The sequence below is a fragment of the Leptonychotes weddellii genome, chromosome 5 (assembly GCF_054177405.1).
Source record: "Leptonychotes weddellii isolate Sample4059 chromosome 5, ASM5417740v2, whole genome shotgun sequence".
Classification (NCBI taxonomy): domain Eukaryota; kingdom Metazoa; phylum Chordata; class Mammalia; order Carnivora; family Phocidae; genus Leptonychotes; species Leptonychotes weddellii.
The window spans coordinates 150,558,464-150,572,430 of record NC_138373.1 but is presented as its reverse complement, the minus strand read 5'-3'; the positions used below and the strand labels follow the sequence as shown (position 1 = coordinate 150,572,430).

Sequence of the window (13,967 nt, the reverse complement as noted above, 5' to 3'; positions counted from 1 at the left end):
TGCTTCTCCCTCTCCCTATGCCTCTCTCCCCAGAGGTTCGGGCGCATTTGTGGCGCTCACTCTAAGAAAATAATCTTAAAAACAATAAAGATAAAAATAAACTTTATCTGCAGTTTGAAAAACACAAAGTTTTTAAACAGTAATGACACATTCACACATTACCTGTACTGATAAAAATAAATGAAAGCGGAGTGGCAGGGAAAAGCCACTTACCCCGTGTGACATCTACCTGGCCGGGAGGAATCACACCTGGCTCTTGCAGGCCAGTCTTTGCTAGAGTGAGAGCACTTTAAGCCCCTTAAGAGAACACCAGCTAAACCCAAGGGATTATGATAATCTTAAGAAGGATGAAGAACCTTAGCACAGATGATCCTCCTTTGACTTGCTATTAGTCAACAGGACCACCAACCTTCTAAAATTATGCCAAAGGGGCTGACACAAACCAAGGAGCCAGAAAAGGCAAACAAGGCCACTGTGGTTTTTGGCCTTCTCTGTGCAAAGGCACTGAAGCCTCATAAGCCTCTCTCTCAGTGGGCCTTAGGGGGGCTTTTTCAGCATACCAATCGCAATCTGCCAGCACTTTGTAAGTCTCTTTGGTCTGTGCAGCTCAAATAACAGCTTTATTAACAAACTCATTTCTCCTGAAATACCCAGTGAGAGTTATACCATCCCCATAAAACTCATGGAAAACAAGTATTTTTCCAAATTCAATTGTTCTGGGTTTGTTTTTTTAAGATTTTATTTATTTAAGAGAGAGAGGGCTCAGGTGCACAGACTCCACTCTGAGCATGCAGCAGACACGGGGCTCGATCCCAGGACCCCGAAATAATGACCTGAGCCAAAATCAAGAGTTGGCCACTCAACCAAGAACCCAGGCGTCCCTCAGATTTATTCTTCAGAAACAGAATATAGACTTAAAAACAAAGTAACTGAATCCAAAGCTTATGACGCCTTTATTTTTCTAACCAGATCAACTCTCAAGTCAGCTCAACTCTGCTGCCTTCCAAGCTCATATCCAGAGCTCTTAGGCCTAGCTCTTCAGAAAACCATGACATCAAAGACCACCACAGTGGAATAGTTCCCACAGTGATGGGACATTTTTATCCCAAGCATGTTTTTAACAACGCAAACAATGATAACAGCTGCTCTTTTGTTGGACTAGTTATTTCAAATTAGACCAAGGCTGACCAGATACCTGATAGATGAACTCATCAATGATATCCCAGAGCCACTGGTTGGGTAGTTCAAGGGGAGCAGGACCATCAGCATCTGTGCAAGAGATCACAGAAAAGTCAGACGCAAAGCAATGACTATGCTCACTTAGTAAGCCTACAGAATGCATTTTGTAATTTTTCTCTTGAAAGAACTATGAATCATGCGACATCCCTCCTTCCCACTCCCATGTTAAAATCCTGCTAAAAAGAGCTGGAGGCTAACACTAGGCCTCATCATAGCCTCACACCCCGGCCAAACCTCAAACTCACTAAGAATGTAGTTGAAGAGATTGCAGTAGTTGTAGTAGGACTCAAACCTCTGCTCCAAGGAAGGCCCTCCCTGTAAAGAGAACAGAGACATCAGGATAGATATTTAATTTAAATATTTTACTCATGGTCTGCCATGACAGCTGAACACACATGAGAACCAAGGCCTAATCTCCCCTTCTTAGTACGCAAAGAGCACTCAAGTCAGAGGGAAGACAGCAGTACTAGAGCAGTTCAAAAGGGCACTGAGTATCTGACCACAATGATTAGGCTTTATGGCAAACAACCTCAACTGACCATTTGAGAACATGCATGCAGATCTGGTGAAGCAGACAGAAGTACTAACAAAAGCAAAGAACTAAAATCATGGTGCTCGAAGGATGGTGAGTAAGCGCAGATAACGCTACTATGCTGGACTAGACTACAACAGGCTAGGAATGTAGAGGTCTTTCAGCGCCAAACAGGAATCTGGCCAGGGAGATCAGCAAATCCACCATCACCTGTTTCTTGCAAATAAAAAGCTCAACTGGAATATAGCCATATACACTCATTGTCTATGGCTGCTACAAAGGCAGAGCTGAAGATTCAACAGAGACCACTATGGCCTCAAATCCAAAAAACTATCTGGCCCTTTACACAGAAGGCTGTTGACCCCCCAATCTAGACTTGATGTTGCTGGCAACTGACAACCACTGAAGATTTCTGAGCTGGGAAACAACATGATACTATTTGTGATGAGCTAGAAAGAACACAGCCCTGGAGTTTTAGGCCCAGTGCTTACTAACTGTGAGCTTCTGACACAGTATTCAATCCCTCTGTAGCATGAGACTATGTAGTGAAAGAGCCCAATGTAATAAATGCTCTTTCAATAAGCTCCCCCCCTGCCCCGCACGGGGTTTAAAACGGGTCATATATATGAAAGCACTTTGGTACCTAACAAAGAGGTTATACAGTCAATAAACTTCTGCTGAATCTTCATTATGGACCAAAGGGAAGATGAGAGGTGGTAAAACCAACTGTACTGTGGGTTTGATGCCATGGTCTTCCCAAAGAAGCGATGTTACACAGGCTAGCTAGATTCTCAACCTAGCCCACAAAGTACCTGAGCTAGAGCAGCAACGGTAGGAGAGAACCTTTACTTTCTATCAGATGAGGTAGTCAGAGATCTCACTGGGATGCCAGAAAAACATGGCCCCCTGCATTACTTTGACAACAGGAACTCCTCCAGCTACCACTGACGGTGGCTCCTGTGGCAAGGCAGGAGATCTAGCCAGGTCAGGTGGTCTTCAGAGAGATGAAAGTTGACTGTGAGAAGGTGGAAATACTCTAAGGAGAGATCATGGTGCCAGGTTCCTTCATTTACACGTACACATACAAGCTCCAACAATTAACCTGTCACCATCAAGGATTAGGCACCAGATTATAGCAGTGACGAGATGAAGTCCATGCCCTGGTGGTGTTTTACCCTCTAGTGCAGATAGCAAACAAAACCCAAGTAAACAAACACTACAGTGTCAGCCAGTGATGTGTGCTCTGCAGGGCCAGAGTATGGCCAGGAGCCCAAGAAAGGAAGGAAAGTTGTAAGAAAGACCAGCAAGGGAGTCAGGGGCCAGATCAAGCAGGACTATGACGAAGACCTGGGATTTTATTCTAAGTGTGATGAGAAGTCATGGTAGGATTGTGACGGAGAGCATGACCTGACGAGACTATGTCTCAAAGGGATCATGCAGGTTACTAGGCTGAGAATAAACTCAAGTGAAGAGTGGAAACTGATACCAGAAGCAGCTACATGGTTCAGGCAAGAGATGACATGACGCCTTGAACTAGGGTAGCAGCAGTGATGGAGGTGAGAAGTGGGTGGTTTCAAGAAGTATGTTGAAGACAGAATTGAACAGGATTTGCTACAAGGCTGGAAGTGAGAGAAAAGTCAAGAACACCACCAAGGGGGCGCGTGGGTGGCTCAGTTGGTTAAGCGACTGCCTTCGGCTCAGGTCATGATCCTGGAGTCCCGGGATCGAGTCCCGCATTGGGCTACCTGCTCAGCAGGGAGTCTGCTTCTCCCTCTCCCGCTCCCCCGTCTTGTGCTCTTTCTCTCTCTCACTCTCTCTCTCAAATAAATAAAATCTTAAAAAAAAAAAAAAGAACACCACCAAGGTTTTTATTTTAAGTCACTTGGGTGGATGGTGGTATTATTTATTGAGTTGGCTGACTTGAGAACAGGCTTAGAGGGAAAATAAGACTTCCGTTTGGGGTATGTTAAACTTGATATGATGTGCCTGGGTGGCTCAGTCAGTTAAGCATCTGCCTTCGACTCAAGTCATGATCTCTGGGCCCTGGGATAGAGACCCTTGTCAGGCTCCCTGCTCACTCGGGAGTGTGCTTGTCCGTCTGCCCCTCCCCCTGTTAGTACTCTCTCTCTCTCTCTCAAATAAATAAAACCTTTTTAAAGACTTTATTTAGGGGCACCTGGGTGGCTCAGTCGTTAAGCGTCTGCCTTCAGCTCAGGTCATGATCCCAGGGTCCCGAGATCGAGCCCCACATGGGGCTCCCTGCTCCACGGGAAGCCTGCTTCTCCCTCTCCTACCCACCTGCTTGTGTTCCCTCTCTCACGGTCTCTGTCAAATAAATAAAATCTTTGGGAAAAAAACAAACAAACAAACAAACAACTTTATTTGAGAGAGTACATGCAAGTGAGAGAGCACAAGGTAGGGAGGGGAAGAGGGAGAAGCAGACTCCCTGACAAGCAGGGAGTCTGACGTGGGGTTCAATCCCACGACCCCAGGACCATGACCTGAGCCAAAGGCAGATGCTTAACCGACTGAGCTACCCAGGCACCCCAAAATAAAATCTTAAAACAAAACACCCAAATTTGAGATGACTATCAGACAGCCAAGTGGAGATGTGGAATAGGCAGCTGGATATACAAGTATGGATTTGGATAAACAGGGGCTAAAAATAGAGATTTTCAGTCATGGTGTATATAAATAGTACAGTTATTTTAAGAGACTTGCGCATTCTAAAATTCAGAAATGAGAGAAGAATCAAACAAGTGCCCAAAGCTGGGAGAGTACAGTAGAAAGAACACTGGTATCACAATAAGCCAGGCCTGGGTACAAGGAGTTTTGCCACCTACTCGTTGCATGAATTTGAGAAAAAGCAACCTCTTTGCACCTCAGTTTGCCTGCCTTGCAGGACTACTGTGAGGATTAGAGTATAGATGCCTGCCAAGTACCTAGTATTATGCCTGGCACACAGCTACAGTTTCATGTGTGTTTCAGAGAGCAGAAGGCTCATAGTCATGCACTGAAGGTAAAAAGCAAGGGCATCACAAGCTGAGGCAATAGAAGGTGTTTGGGAACACACCATTAGGATGGCATCCTGCAACCCAATCAATGTGATGAGTGCCGAGTCAGGAACTGTGGGGATGGAGAAATTGAAAAGGACAGAGAAGCTATGCCATACCACAGTTTGTCTGGGACAGACACCCAGCTTGTTGGATTCAATCATTCCCTCTGTCATTTCTCAACACTCAAAACACATGCCAACCACTCTTGGACACTGAACCAATAGAAACTAATGATTGTGTTCCAAAGGCAAAAATGGCATAGAACCAACAACAGTTAGATACTCACACTGACTTTGGCATATATGTGCCTGTAGTATAATTCTTTGTACAAAATTAGGAAGACGGCATCTGAAAGAGATGGCAAAGAGCTGCTTTAGTAATCCACAAAACAACTAGGGTCTTCAGGCAGTTTTAGCCTTTTGAAGGGAATAGAGGAATAAACATGATTTAAGACACAAAATGAAATCTAAATTCTAATACACCCCAAGAATACATGCAACAGGAAAATTCATCTCTCGTTTTATCATTTTTTTTAAACCTTTTTTTTAAGATTTATTTATTTATTTGACAGAGAGAGACACAGCGAGAGAGGGAACCCAAGCAGGGGGAGCGGGAGAGGGAGAAGCAGGCTTCCTGCTGAGCAGGGAGCCCGATGCAGGGCTTGATCCCAGGACCCTGGGATCATGACCTGAGCCGAAGGCAGATGCTTAACGACTGAGCCACCCAGGCGCCCCTCGTTTTATCTTTCAACCTCATCTTAATCTCATTCAGACCCATTTCCCTTAGCCACTTAGATTTTTGCTATCCAGTTGCTTAGCAAACCAACACATAAATAAATTGTAATAGCTCCAAAAAAGGCAATGTCACATTATCAAAATTGCAGACACATGGGTATTTTCGACTTAGAAATTCTAAAGAATTTATCCTATTGACATGATACAACCACTAAAAAGAAAGGAGGAAAAAAAGTTCTTTGGGTACAGACACTGTACAGAAAAGAATTAACAAAGTAGGTCTTGAGACTTCTATCCTTTGGCTAGTAAATTTGGTCCTTGGCTGGCATCCGGGAACCTGGATTTCAGGAGGGTCCCCAGTACCCCGACAAGGGCAATCTGCGCAGCCTAAACTGTGCAACACTACGGTTTATGCTGAACTCCTGCCTTCCTTCTGGGAGCCTGGAATTTTGGTACATGCTAGGCAGAGGGTGTACCCACAAGACAAGCACCCAATAAAATCCTCAAACACTGAATGTATTATAAGCTTCTCTGATAGACAACTTTTCACACGTCACAATTCTTTGCTCAAGGAATTAAGCACATCCCAAGTGATTCCACAGGAAAGGACTGTTGATAACATACATGCACCTGGTTTCCTTTGGATTCCACTCTGTGTGCCCTTTCCCTTTACTAACTTTGCTCTGTAGCTGTGGGTACAGCTATACCCGGAGTCCTAGCAAATCAAACCTGGGGGTGGTCTTGGGAATCCTGGAGATGCAGAATACTCTCCAAAAATATAATAAACTTTAAGAAGGCAAGAAAATGGCATTTGGTCTATGTAAAAAAGAAACAAACAAGTCATTCCTATTTGCTTACGTATGCGTGGACTATAACGGAAAGGATAAAAAAGAAAGTGTTAACACTAGATGGCTCTAGAGAAACTGAAGACTTGAGGAGGGAAGTGGGAGGAGGATTTTTACATCAAATCTCCTTTTATACTATTAAGCCCTGTGATTACTTACCTGTTTAAAATTATACACAGTTGACCCTTGAACAATGTGGGGGTTAGGGCCATAGACACCCCCCCACCCCGCACAGTCAAAAACCCACATACTCCTTTTGAGTCCCCAAATATTTAACTGTTAACTTTAGCAGCCTACTGCTGACCAGGAGCCTTACCAATAACATAAACAGTCAACACATATTTTGTATGGTATACATATTATATACTATATTACCACGGTATACAATATGTAAGTAATCTAAAGAGGAGAAAATGTTAAGAACATCTTAAGGGTCAGGACTGTATCAAAAAAAATCCATGTGTACGTGGCCTCACCCAGTTCAAACCCATGCTGTTCAAGGGTCAACTGTATTTCGAGATTGCTACTGTTAACACACACAATATTACACTCTTTATAGACAACATATTAAACAGAGCTTATGGTCTGAGCAACACAGAAAATAACACCTCCTACAAAATGAGTTCTAAACTTGTGTACCAATAATACTAAAAATAAAGTGTTCCCAAAAAATGCTAGCTATATCAAAGAAGTACAAGACTTGTACACTGAAAACTATAAAATGTCATTAATATAAACACCTAAATAAATGGGAAGACATCGCATGTCCATAAATTAGAGGGCCTAATATGATGGGAATATTCCCCTAATTTATCTTCAGATTCAATACAATCACTATCAAAATCCCAACTAACTTCTTTGCGGAAATGGACAAACTGATCCTAAAATTCATATGGAAATTAGGGGCGCCTGGGTGGCTCAGTTGGTTAAGCGACTGCCTTCGGCTCAGGTCATGATCCTGGAGTCCCAGGATCGAGTCCCGCATCAGGCTCCCTGCTTGGCAGGGAGTGTGCTTCTCCCTCTGACCCTCCCCACTCTCATGCTTTCTCTCTCTCTCAAATAAATAAATAAAATCTTAAAAAAAAAAAAAAATTCATACAGAAATCCAAGGGACTCAGAAGACCGACAACAATTTTGAAAAAGAAGAACACAGTTGGAGAACTTACCACCTCCCGGTTTCAAAACTTACCACAAAGCTACAATAATCCAGACAGTATGGCACAGGCATCAGGATAGACACACATCAGTGGAGTTAAACTGAGAGTCCAGACATAAATCCTTACATTTACGTGATAACCAATTTCAACAAAGGTGCCAAGACAATCCAGTGGAAAAAGAATAGTCTTTCCAAAAACTGGTCTGGGACAACTAGATATGTACATGCAAAAGCATGAAGCTGGATCTTCCTATTTTACACCATATATAACAAACACCATCATAAAGTGAAAGGTGGGAGGAAGCCAGACAGCCCATTCCCAAGTGAATGTAATGACCCCCAAAATCATAGGGGGAAATGGAAACAAGTCAGGACAAAGATCTCAAATTCAGCTTCATCACATGTGAGATGTCTCTGTCCCCTTTGTTTATTCCGCCTTCACTCAACAAGTTCTTTACTAAGGGTCTACTATGTACCAAGCCCTGAGGAAACAAAGCAGTGAGCAAAACAGACATACTATTCTGAGCTTCCTCATGACCCCTCCGTCACAGAATCCCATCCAGCATACAGAACGCAAAGAACGCATACCTACCATTGCCAACCTGTGGAGCAATGGCTTCAGCCTCAGGCCAAGGTGTATTCTTGAAGAATCTTTCAGTCAATTTGGTCCAGCTGAAAATCAAGCAGAAAAATTCTAGAACCCCAAAACAGGAAGCATCAAAGAGGCAACCCACACATTTTATGGATAAGGACCCAGGCTCATAAAGAGGAAGATGTCACAGAAACAAAGTCAGGGCCAGAACCCTCCAAGTTTACAACTTTCCTCAACCCAAAGCTACACCTCAACTTTTCTTAATACGGTGAACACTCTCCTTTTTATCAGTTATGCAACCACCATGCTCTTCAGGATCATTTCCTGCCTCTGTATCATGAACTCTACTCATACATAACAGCTTACTGTTCCCTGATCTGGTAACTACTTTTTAGACACTCCCACCCTTCCCCCCTTAGCAATATTTTCCCTACTTTCCCAGAGCACTGTGCCTCCTCCCCCTATCCAAACTTGGAAGAAAATCAGTCTGTTTGTCGCAGTCTGATCCCAAAACAGACCCACAGCACCCAACCCAAACACTGGTGCCCAAGATGCCTCACAGCCCTGATCCCCTCAGGAGCGACTTCAGCTTTCTCCCACTCTCCTTAAGCCCCACCTCTCCTCTTCTCCAGATCTTTCAGTTTAGCATAGAAACATATTCAAGTCCCCACTTCAAAATATATAAAAAAACACAAAGCATCTCAGTAACACTGTATTTTCCAAGGCACCAGCCATTCTTCTCACCACACATTCTCCTACAGGAAGATCTACCACATGCTTGGCTTCAACTAGTCTATATCTGCCTGTACTGTCCAATACAGTAATTATTTGCCACATGTGATTATTGTGACTAAAGAACTGAATTTCAAATTTTTGTTAATTTTAACCAAAAAACCAATACTTAGTTACTGGAAAACATTCAAGTAAATTTAAGTTACCTGGATATGTGAATCTGCTTTTTCTATTGTAAATGCTATGAAATCTAAATAGAGATCAGGTATTTCCAACATACACAAACTGAGATGTGGTATAAATACAAAAGATAGGGTTTAGAAGACTTAGCATGAAAAAAAAGTAAAGTAACTCATTAACAGTTTAGTACTGATTATGTGTGGTAATATTTTAGATGTTGAAATAAGTTGGGGCGCCTGGGTGGCTCAGTTGGTTAGGCGACTGCCTTTGGCTCGGGTCATGATCCTGGAGTCCCTGGATCGAGTCCCGCGTCGGCCTCCCTGCTCGGCAGGGAGTCTGCTTCTCCCTCTGACCCTCCCCCCTCTCATGTGCTCTCTCATTCTCTCTCTCTCAAATAAATAAATCTTAAAAAAAAAAAAGAAGTTATGAAAATTAATTTCACCTTTTTTTTTTTTTAAGTCATCTCTACACCCAATGTGGTGCTCAAACTCACAACCCTGAGACCGAGTGGTACACTCCACTGATTGAGACAGCCAGGTACCCCTCCTTCTACATTTTTTAAACGTAGCTGATGAAAAAAATTTAATCACACCTGTGGCTAGTGTTATTATTTCTATGGGACAGCACTGATCTACATACTTCAACTAGAAAGACCTGGAGATGAAAGAAAAAACAGTTCATGGATTAATTCTATTCATTAATCCAAAAAGCCTTTGGCTATTCATTTTGTCCACCCACCCTCCCAGGAATTAATTAATTATTTTAAATTTATTTACTTATTTTTAAGTAATCACTACACGCAACATGGAGCTCGAACTCACGACCCTGAGATCAAGGGTCACGTGCTCTTCCAACCGAGCCAGCCAGGCACCCCTCCCAGGAATGGTTTAAATTCTATATCCCTGGTGAAGTCTTTTCTGACTATCTCAACCCTAACTAACCTGTCTCATCTCTAATGCAATTACACAAGGGCAATCCCCTCAAAACAGAAGCAACCACTCAAAGTTTGGCTCACCCTGTTATGCATTAACTTGTACAGTAACTTAAAAATTAGACTCTGGGGGCACCTGGGCGGCTCAGTCAGTTAAGTGTCTGCCTTTAGCTCAGGTCATGATCCTGGAGTCCCTGTATCCCAACTCCAGGTCCCCAGGTCCCTGCTCAGCAGGAAGTCTGCTTTCTCCCTCTCCCTCTGCCCCTCTCCCTGCTCCTTCTCTCTCTCTCTGATAAATAAATAAAATCTTTAAAAAAATTAGGCTGATATCAGGCTATGCCAGTTCAAAACTCAACATATGCATTCAACTAGCTATATGACTTACCCTTTCTATGCTTTTTCCCTCATCTGTAAGATAAAGAAAATAATACTACCTACTCCATGGGGTTACTGTGAAGAGTAATGAGTAAATACAGGAAAAGCATTCTGAACACTGCCTGATCTATACTGGTCAGACATACTAATTGCTGCTATGATTACTGATAATGATATTATTATTTTAGGCCCTATACAAGTTCTAGGAATACAGTCCAAAAAAATAACATGTCTCCTCACAAGGAATTACAGAAACTCCTTGGGCACTCTCTTTACAGAGAAATGACTAAACAGCATCCCCCCCCTTAGGGACTGTATCAGTAAACCAGTCCCACCCAGAAAGAGGGTCATTTCAGTCAGCACTCTGTACCTGTTCTCATAGATGTCCTGGATCTCATATACCTTCTGATCAATGACATCGCTGGATACACGACTGGCCTGCAGCTCATACACCTTCTGGTCAATCAAATCTGAGACAGTTTTGTGGAAATATTGGATGAAGTTTTTGATCACTTCGGGGATCACCTGATAGGTCTGCTGTTCATACTGACGTTCATAAGCCAGATCCTGCTTTGGATCTCCTAGAGGTTGGATATAATAAATACTTTACCACGTGTTTTCAAACCCACATATGTTACAAAACAAAAGGGCAAGACCATCCCCCAAACAAAACTCAAGTCTATAAAATCAGGTACAATTCCCTTTTAAACACTCAAAGATTTAATTGTCCCCAACTCACTCTCAATCCCATCGTCCTGTTTCTTCAGAACATTTACCACTATTTACAATTACATACTTGCTTATTATCTGTTACTTCCACTAGAACCTAAATCCTATGAGGGCAAGAACCTTGTCTGTCTTGTACTCAGGTATACCCTCGCACCTAAAACAGTTATATGTGTGTTGGAAGAGAGGGGAAAACCGTGGGAAGGGGAAGTAAGTAGGAGACACCTTATACACATACATTTTAAATATATACATTTATATATTTTTTTAAGTAGGCTCCATGCCCAGCATAGAGCCCAACAGGGGGCTTGAACTCAAGACCCTGAGATCAAGACCTGAGCTGAGATCAAGAGTTGGACGCTTAACCAACTGAGCCACCCAGTGTCCCAGCACTTAATATTCATTGAATGAATGACTGCTATTTTCTACCTATACAACAGTGCAAGTTACTAAACTTCTCTGCTCAGTTTTCTCATCTGAGAAAATGGAGACAACGTTAATTTAGGTACTTGTCGTAAGGACTAAACGAAACACTTCGCACAAAATACCTGTAAAAATGCATGGCACTTACAAAATGCTAAGCCAAGCCAACTCATTATAGTATTTCAGGAAACCTCAAAACCTTCCAAAAAGATTTCATCTGGGCTTGGTATAAATCACTAATTTTTCACAACAAGATTTTCTTCTTCAGCAAGTAGTTTAATAAGGAAACCACAGCCAGGATTGTAAGCCTTCCCTTCTGAGACTTTGAGGTGGACCATGAAAAAGGCCTGATTTATTAGGCTCTATCCCACCCTCCTTCTAAGAACTAATAACTGACTCCAAACCTGGACCATGGAGAAGCAGTGTTTCACAGATGCCCGTCAGAGCTGTTCTGAGACATTCAAAAAGGTGCCAAACCCTAGAAGTACCCAGCTAGCCAGACAAGCCCGTAGTCTCACCTGTGTGCATATCATAGTCGCCTGGGTATGCATAGGGATCATAAGCAGCCTATTAACGAAAGAGAGATAGGAACAGTCACCAATTCATGAATCCAAAATGCTCGTTCGAGGACCTATGTGCCAAGTACTAAGGATTCAAAAGTGGATAAAACACAATCCCGACCTTTGAGAAACTCACATGCCCGTGAGAGAAAGGAGAATTGGCAGAAAATACAACGTTACGCGTGCAACAAAGCAAAGCAAAGCACAAGAGGCTGTGGGAACCAACGGGGACTGACAAAAGTGAGCCAAGCCCACAGGAGCTAAGTTACAGAAACAACCCCATAACCAGCCTCCGTCTCCGATCTCGGAAAACGACAGGACGAGGAGACCGGACTTGCGAAGTGGGCGGGCAGAGACCCGGCCGGTGAGGAGCCGCAAGCAGTGGAAACAGCGTGAGGGCCGCGCACGCCGCAAGGCAGACCGCAGCTGGTCGCGGCCCGTGGAGGCTGGCAGAGAGGCCCGGACACCGTCTCACCGCGGGGCCCAGCATTCAGAGAACCCTGCCTCCATGGCGGAGCCCAGTAAACGCGCAAGGCCCGCTTACCTCGGACTCGTAATCATCAGCCGGATAAGACATGGCTGCGGGACTCAGGAACACCGCCGGAAAGAATGAAAAGTGCGGCCCGCGCCTGCGTCGTGAGGCCGGAAGTTCAGCCCTCCTGGGCCCGCCGGGAAGCCGGAAGTCTTTAGGAAGCCGCTAGCGATATGAGACTGCCACATTAAGAAGGACGAAGATGACAAACCCCTGAATTTTTCTTCTTTCTTCAAACAGGGGCTCTACAAAGAAGCGTAACTCTTTAGCGCTTGCGTAAATTCAGAAATAAGGTTGGACTACTTCGGCATAACAAATGGGCAAAGTAAGAGACACCAGAAATAATGCCACACAAAAGATGGCTGACAGCCTCCTCAGGCGATTTCTCGCGAGAAGGGAAAGTCGGGTATGGGGGCCTATTGTTGGTTTTAGGTGTAAGTTAAGTTTGCCTGCGGCAAGACATGTCTTGAAATATTCGGCCTCAGAAGGGTAAACTTACTGGTGTAAAAGTTGAGAACTGGTCCCATGCAGCGAGGGGTCATTGAGAAAAGGCGCCTGCCGACTTTGGACAATAAGGTTGGAGCAGGCAGTGTGAGGACAGCTGTGGTGTGGGGCCCAGGAGGCAGTCCTGGGACCCACCCCGGCAGCATCCACGCTTAGGCTGAGGTCATTTTCCCCTCGGGAGGTAGGGTAGGTTCGCCTCCCAGAGAACCCTCGAGTTAGGGATGGGGTTTTAAAACCAGCAGAAACCAGCATGTGGATCAAGGACGTTCGTACGGTCGTCTGCCCATCCACAACACCTGATAGAAATCTGGATTCCAGTCCCTGCTCTGCTACTGATTTGCTGTGTGACCAGGAATTTGTATAACCCATCTTAGGACCCAGCCTCCGCTGCTTCTAGTCAAACAGTTCTTCCTTCTTTTCCCTGTGAGGCACAGTCTGCCTGTGGTCTTTCGCATTCACATTTACTGGTGTAGATTATAGAATGCATTCCTCCCAGATGTCTGCAAGGCTGGCTCTGTCACCTTCAGTTCTCTGAGCATCCTGTTTAGAGTTGCGATGCCCTGCCCCGCCCCTTGGGTCGCTTTTTTCACCTGAACCTAATCTAACATTGTATGTTAACTATACTGGAATTTAAAATAAAAATAAGTTCTTTTTGCCGCATCTCCTGCGAGAATGAAGACCATTCTCAGCAATCAGACTGTCGACATTCCAGAAAATGTCGACATCTCTCTGAAGGGACGCACAGTTATTGTGAAGGGACCCAGAGGAACCCTGCGAAGGGACTTCAATCACATCAATGTAGAACTCAGTCTTCTTGGAAAGAAAAAGAAGAGGCTCCGAGTTGACAAAT

The 13,967-nt window shown here is 43.9% G+C and overlaps 1 protein-coding gene across 1 annotated transcript in view; it reads right to left on the bottom strand.

Moving 5' to 3' along the window:
- The window catches only part of EIF3L (eukaryotic translation initiation factor 3 subunit L), a 27,028-nt gene extending 14,290 nt beyond the window's left edge, over positions 1–12,738 (bottom strand). The window contains exons 1-7 of the mRNA XM_081822431.1: positions 12,626–12,738; positions 12,040–12,088; positions 10,743–10,953; positions 8,155–8,234; positions 5,114–5,175; positions 1,485–1,554; positions 1,196–1,269 (exon numbers count right to left, since the gene is read on the bottom strand). Of these exons, the coding sequence (XP_081678557.1) occupies positions 1,196–1,269; positions 1,485–1,554; positions 5,114–5,175; positions 8,155–8,234; positions 10,743–10,953; positions 12,040–12,088; positions 12,626–12,658 (579 nt within the window). The 5' untranslated portion in view covers positions 12,659–12,738. The remainder of the gene's footprint in view (positions 1–1,195; positions 1,270–1,484; positions 1,555–5,113; positions 5,176–8,154; positions 8,235–10,742; positions 10,954–12,039; positions 12,089–12,625) is intronic.
- Positions 12,739–13,967: the final 1,229 nt, after the last annotated feature.